Source organism: Talpa occidentalis, unplaced genomic scaffold (genome assembly GCF_014898055.3).
Source record: "Talpa occidentalis isolate TD23 unplaced genomic scaffold, MPIMG_talOcc4v2.1 talOcc4.7, whole genome shotgun sequence".
NCBI classification, from domain to species: domain Eukaryota; kingdom Metazoa; phylum Chordata; class Mammalia; order Eulipotyphla; family Talpidae; genus Talpa; species Talpa occidentalis.
In genome coordinates, this window is record NW_023605083.1 from 118,428,800 (window position 1) to 118,434,799 (window position 6,000).

The 6,000-nt window shown below is 65.2% G+C and overlaps 2 protein-coding genes across 2 annotated transcripts; both read left to right on the forward strand.

Annotated features, from left to right (window-relative positions):
• Positions 1-97: 97 nt before the first annotated feature.
• Positions 98-2,653, forward strand: TCAP (titin-cap). The gene is made up of 2 exons (XM_037492118.2): positions 98-1,478; positions 1,724-2,653. Exons 1-2 carry the CDS (start codon positions 1,369-1,371, stop codon positions 2,097-2,099), a joined length of 486 nt encoding a protein of 161 aa, XP_037348015.1. The 5' UTR covers positions 98-1,368; the 3' UTR covers positions 2,100-2,653.
• Positions 2,654-4,266: 1,613 nt separating this feature from the next.
• PNMT (phenylethanolamine N-methyltransferase) lies at positions 4,267-5,753 on the forward strand. The gene is made up of 3 exons (XM_037493866.1): positions 4,267-4,473; positions 4,914-5,121; positions 5,232-5,753. The coding sequence occupies exons 1-3, from the start codon at positions 4,272-4,274 to the stop codon at positions 5,671-5,673; spliced, it is 852 nt and encodes a 283-aa protein (XP_037349763.1). The 5' UTR covers positions 4,267-4,271; the 3' UTR covers positions 5,674-5,753.
• Positions 5,754-6,000: the final 247 nt, after the last annotated feature.

Below are 6,000 nucleotides of genomic sequence, written 5' to 3' on the forward strand. Positions count from 1 at the left end.
AGTGCCCAGCCCGGGGGCCGGGACTTCAGGGTCACTAAGGCACTTCTGGGGTCTGGCCATGGAACCCTTGGCCTCTCGGGATCCACGTACCTTCCCCTCCGCCGGGGAGCTGGGATCCCGGGCTGGTTGGTGTGTGGCCCGGAGCGGCCCTGCTTGGTGACAGTGAGACTCCTTCTGTCGCTCTGTCGTCGGGCTGTCGCGAGATTAAAAGCTGTCAGGTTCTAAGCCCTGCAGTGCAGAGGATGCAGGTCTGCCCCGGGTGGGCCCCGCCGGCCTTGCCAGCTGCCGGGTGCCCTGCTGTCCCCGCAGGCTCTCTCGGCTCTGCCTTTCTGCTGCCCTTTGCTTTGTTGTCCTTCTGCCCCCCTTCCCCGTGCCTGCACCCTGTGTGCCAGCGTCTCGCACTGTGAGTTGCAGCTCTTGGGTGCTGGGCCGTTCTCCCCTGCCGTGAATGAGCCAGCCCCCTGCCAGATGGCACGTTGGAGCTGGCAGGGCTTGGAGCACCTCTGCTCCGTCCACTGCGACCAGAGAATTGGGACAGTGAGGCCCAGAGAGGAAGAGCCTGACCCGGGGTGACAGCTATTTATGGCTGATTCTGCGCCCGAGCCAGGTCTTCTGACTGCAGCTTGTCGATACCCCTGGATTCCATCTCCTGCTGCTTGGGGCATTGTGGGGAGTCTGGGGTCCACTTCCCCTCCTGTTCCCTCCACCCTGACTGGCCCAACCTGGGAGGCCGCTTCTCTGACCACTGGCGTGGGAAAGGAAAACCCAGAGTCCCAGTGTGCAGTTCACTTCAGTTCCCCTGCTGCTGTGGTGGTGGCGCTCAGAGGCCAGGTCTTGGGTGCAGATGCCTGAGGACCTGGTTGCACTGCCCCTTCTGTTAAGGGGTACAGGTTGGGGGTGTGCCCGTGAACCAGGCACAAGAGAGCAGTGGGGGCAGGATGGGAGGCCTGGTTCAGAGCCAGAGGGGCCTGGGTTCCTGCACTTCCTGCTGTTTACAGACAAGCCGCTGTCCTCCCTGCGCGAGGGGAAGGGGCGGGGCAGAGGGCAGGTGCCAAGGTGGCACGAGGCTGGACATGTGCCTGGGATCAGACAGTGTCTGAGGAGCATCAGACACCTGGGGGTGTCACTGAGAGGACCCCTGGCCCCTCTAAAGCATCTTGCTCTCTTCAAAGTCTGACCCCTGACCCCCAGGGCTAGAGGCTAGAGGCCAGGTACCCCAACCCCCGCCCTGGGCTGAATCCCCCATCAGTGAACCTTGGCTCTGCTTATAGCCTCTGACGCCAGAGGGGCTGAAAATAGCCCCTGGAGGAGGGGTGGGGGTTATTTAAAGGGCCCAGGAGGAGCAGAGCCCTGTTGTGAGGAGTGACCATGGCCGCTTTGGAGCTGAGCTGCCAGGTGTCGGAGGAGAACCAAGAGCGCAGAGAGGCCTTCTGGGCTGAATGGAAGGATCTGACGCTGTCCAGGCGGCCAGAGGAGGGGTGAGTGCTGGCCTGCTGGCGCCCTCTCCCCTAGAGCACCTTCCCGCAGCTTTAAGGGGTCAGAGCACAAAGCCCTGGAGAAGTTTCTGGATGTGGGGGCAAGGAGAGTGCATACTGGGGGGAAAGCGAAGTGGAGTCCCCCTTCTGGCTCCCAGGTCCCAGCAGCCCCAGGGAGCCCCTGCCCCGTCCGAGACTGGAGGGTGCCAGCTCCCAGGAACTGAGCGTCCCCTGCCCTCTCCTTCCAGCTGTTCCCTGCATGAGGAGGACACCGAGCGGCATGAGACCTACCACCAGCAGGGGCAGTGCCAGGCGCTGGTGCAGCACTCCCCCTGGTTGATGATGCGAATGGGCATCCTTGGCCGCGGGCTGCAGGAGTACCTGCTGCCCTACCAGCGGGTGCTGCCTCTCCCCATCTTCACCCCCACCAAGGTGGGCGCCTCCAAGGAGGAACGCGAGGAGACCCCCATCCAGCTGGAGCTAGTCCTGGGTGGCCAGTGTGCAGAGCGCCAGGACGTGGCTGAGATCACCAAGCAGCTGCCTCCTGTGATGCCTGTCAGCAAGCCTGGCGCCCTCCGTCGCTCCCTGTCCCGCTCCATGTCCCAGGAAGCCCAGAGAGGCTAAGAGGGACCGTGACTTAGGCTGTCCCGTGCCCACCCTGGGCTGGGCCCTCCCCGGCTAGGACCACAGAAAAGAGCAGCCGGCCGTGGACGCTTTGTAGTTTACCCAGAACTGGGGGCTAGGGGCAGAGGGGGCCGGAGGCCAGGATGCCTGGTTTCCCTGAGTCCCCAAAGGGAAGGGAGCAAAGACGGTGGCACTAGAGCGGGGGAGCTGAGGGCCTGCACAGCGGAGGACCTGCAACCCCGGGCGAAGGGACAGGAGGTGCTGGCGGGGGCAAGAGGAGTGACCCTGGTCCAAGTTTCAGCTTCAGAGAAGGGCGGGAAGTGTGAGGGGATCTGGAAGCTCTGGGAGGGAGGCTTGGAGAGGGAGTGGGGGACGTGAAGAGGGCAGAGGCTGGGTGGGGCCCCTAGCACCCTCAGTTAGCGCTGCAATAAATGCTCAATAATACTCCAGGATTTTGTCTCGTGATTATGGAGACCAGCTCACGGTGTCCCCGGTGCTCGCTTCTGGGAACAATCCCTGCTTCTGAGCTAAATATGGCAGAGCTGGTGGTGGGTACGCCCCATGCTGGGGGGGGGGGGGCTGTGACTGAGACAGCTGTGAACAGGGAGGCTATCTGTCCAGTCCCCTCTGTCCCCTAACCGCTCTCCAGCCCTGGCCTCTGGGCCCAGCCCTCTGGCATTAGGCAATGCCCAACAAGCCAGCTGGCATCCAGGGTTTGTCTAAATGATCTCCTGGAGAATAAGGAGGGGGCTGGCACCAAGACTGCCCTTGGCTGTGCCTGGGGGTGTGTACCGGGTCAGTGCCCCCAGGGCTGACCTACCTCAACTCTGAATCCTGCGAGGCCCGAGAGCCAGTCCTTGACTGGGGACAGGCAGAACCCTTCCTGCCCTGGGAGCCCAGAGTGGGTTGCAGGGGGGAGAACAGGGAGGGTCAGGTTCCTGTCTGTGACCCCTGCAGCTGTCGTGGTGACTCATGCCCCAGGGAGCCCAAGGAGGAACTTTACCCTTGGGACAACATGGTGACGGGGGTGGCACAGAGGAGGCAGGGGCGTCTTGCAGGGCTGGTACCTGACCCCCAGGGGAGGGGCACCGCCCTGACGGAGGGGGTCCCACCCCAGGGATACCACGGAGATAGACGGGCACAATCTACTTCCCTCTTTGGGGGCAGAAGGGGCGACCCTGGCATCTCGACAACCTGGTACCCGGAGCACCAAGCAGGACCAGCAGACTTTGGTTGGCGGCAGCCCCCAGAGAGGGCTGGAGCGTTTGCTGGGAGAGGGTTCCGAGACCGCAGACGGCTGCGACCCCAGGGCCTCGGCTCCGGAAAGCCCAGGCTGCGCCCCCTCGTGGCCCTGGCAACCTGGAGCAAGCGCCAGGCGCCCTCGCCTGGGCCCTGAGCCCCCGACTGGCAGGAACGTCCAGAGCCTTGGGCCCTAGGCTGCGCCCAGATAAGCGGTTCAGAGCCCGCAGGGGAGGCCGGGCTGTACCCACCGCTAAGTGCGTCAGCCCTGCTCGCCTTCCCTATCGCCGCTGCCATCGCACGGGAGGGGCCCAGCCCTGCTCCCAGCCCCGGGGGCACCGTGGTAGGGGCCAGAACAGAGTGTCCTGGAGCGGGTGTGGGGGCGCTGCGGGATGGGGGTGGGGCAGGAAAGGACGGGAGAGGTCTGGAGGGGTGGAGAAGGGAACTTGGGGTGGCCCCTTTCCTTATTAAGGAATGGGGGTGTATGTTGGAAAGGGTGTCCCAGAGAAGAGGAGCCTGGTGCGGCTCTGGGCCTCGGGGCAGGACTCTGGGGAAGGGCTAGTTGGTCCCCGGACAAAGGAGAAGGGACCGGGTGCCAGACAAAAGGGTGAGGGGAGCGGGAGAAGAGGAACGGGGGTTCTGACACCCGTGGGCGTGGGAAGCCGAGATGGGGGGCCTGGAAGTGGGGCTCGGACAGGGCCAGGTGAACCAGAGGGCGGAGGGAGCCCCGAGGAGCAGGGCCTGGAACAGACGTGCCGGCCGCACCCCCACCCCCGTGTCTGCTGCTCCGACACTAAAGGAGATGGATGGGGTCAGGGGAGATGCAGCGCTGGGCCCCAGGCGGCTCCCCGCTCCGGTCGCCGCCCCCGCGGAGGGTCCGGACGCAGATAAAGGGCCGCGAGGGAGCGGGGCCAGGCAGGCCGGGGCTGCAGCATGAGCGGCACAGACCCCAGCCCCGCGGCGGGCGCGGCCCCCGACCCCGACCAGGGCCAGGCGGCCGTGGCCTTGGCCTACCAGCGCTTCGAGCCGCGGGCCTACCTGCGCAACAACCACGCGCCCCCGCGGGGCGACCTGAGCAGCCCGGACGGCGTCGGGCCCTGGAAGCTGCGCTGCTTGGCGCAGACCTTTGCCACCGGTGAGCACCAGAGACGGGCACAGAGGGCGAGACGTCCCCAGGGAGCCGCGGGGTGCGAGCGCGGGCCAGCGGGAGGGGGCCGCGCGGGGAGAAGGGCAGCCTCTCCTCCTTAGGACGCTGGGGACGGAGAGGGGAGGTGGGGGCCGCAGGAAAGGTGGTGGGAAGGAGGAGGCAGAGATTGGGCCGGGGAGAGGGGCCCGCGGAGAGCAAACTGCCCGGGCCCGGGGTCCTCCTGTGCCTGGCTGGCAGCTGTGGGAGGGTGTCGGCCCTTTTCCCAGCTAAGTGGGCAGCTGCTGGCGCCTGGACTGGAACCCCGGGCTGGTCTAACTCCAGAGCTGGTGCCTTTTCAGGCAGAGACAGAAAGAGCTAGAGAGAGGGCGGGGAAGCAGCGGAGGGAGCCAGTGACAGAGGCTGCCTGCCCCTTCCCCGGCCCTGCCCAGGTGAGGTGTCTGGACGCACCCTCATCGACATCGGTTCCGGCCCCACCATATACCAGCTGCTCAGTGCCTGCGCCCACTTTGAGGACATCACCATGACAGATTACCTGGAGGTGAACCGCCGGGAGCTGGGGCTCTGGCTGCGGGAGGAGCCGGGCGCCTTTGACTGGAGCGAGTACAGCCAGCACGTCTGCCGCATCGAGGGCCACGGGTCAGGGCTGGGGCTGGGGGCGGGGCTTCCCAGTGGGCGGGGTGGGGGCTCTGAGGACTGAGCACGAGCAGGTGTAAGCCCTGTCCTGACCCTGCCTTCTGCCTCCGCAGTGAGTCTTGGCAGGAGAAGGAGCGCCAGCTTCGAGCCAGGGTGAAGCGGGTCCTGCCCATTGACGTGCACCAGCCGCAACCCCTGGGCACCGGGAGCCTGGCGCCCCTGCCTGCTGATGCCCTGGTCTCTACCTTCTGCCTGGAGTCTGTGAGTCCGGACCTGGCCAGCTTCCAGCGGGCCCTGGACCACATCACCACACTGCTGAGGCCAGGGGGGCACCTCCTGCTCATCGGGGGCCTGGAGGAGTCCTGGTACCTAGCTGGGGAGGTCAGGCTGGTGGTGGTGCCCGTGTGTGAGGAGGAGGTGAGGGAGGCCCTGGTCTGCAGCGGCTACGAGGTGCGGGACCTGCGCACCTACGTCATGCCTGCCCACCTCCAGACAGGTGTGGATGATGTCAAGGGCATCTTCTTCGCCTGGGCCCAGAAGAAGGTGGGAGCATGAGGGGCCAGTACAGCTAATGCTGGTGCTTTCACCTGCCTAGATTCCCTAGTATCTGGTGTGGCACCTAATAAAGACGTAACTCCCTGCTCCTGAGTGTCAGTGTTCTCTGGGGCTCTTCTGGGAAGCTACGAGGGCCCAGAGCACCCATGTGTTGTGGGAGCTACGAGCCCTAGCCTTTTTTCCAGAAACTTCAGGGGGGTAGATTTCTGCTCCATTTATTCTTCACAAACTAAGGAAAGCCAAGGTCAGAGAGAGGTCATGAAGCATCTGCTGTGGGCCAGACTCTTAGCAGGTGTACTCAGTCCTCGCACCCAGCAGCTGGTGCTG

What these genes read in the sequence shown, in the direction of transcription:
- PNMT (XM_037493866.1), top strand. Translation starts at nt 4,272, where the DNA reads ATGAGCGGCACAGACCCCAGCCCCGCGGCGGGCGCGGCCCCCGACCCC. An exon ending in GGCGCAGACCTTTGCCACCG is followed by an intron (nt 4,474 to 4,913) that starts GTGAGCACCAGA and finishes GGCCCTGCCCAG; the next exon opens with GTGAGGTGTCTGGACGCACC. An exon ending in TGCCGCATCGAGGGCCACGG is followed by an intron (nt 5,122 to 5,231) that starts GTCAGGGCTGGG and finishes CTGCCTCCGCAG; the next exon opens with TGAGTCTTGGCAGGAGAAGG.
- TCAP (XM_037492118.2), top strand. Translation starts at nt 1,369, where the DNA reads ATGGCCGCTTTGGAGCTGAGCTGCCAGGTGTCGGAGGAGAACCAAGAG. An exon ending in TCCAGGCGGCCAGAGGAGGG is followed by an intron (nt 1,479 to 1,723) that starts GTGAGTGCTGGC and finishes CTCTCCTTCCAG; the next exon opens with CTGTTCCCTGCATGAGGAGG.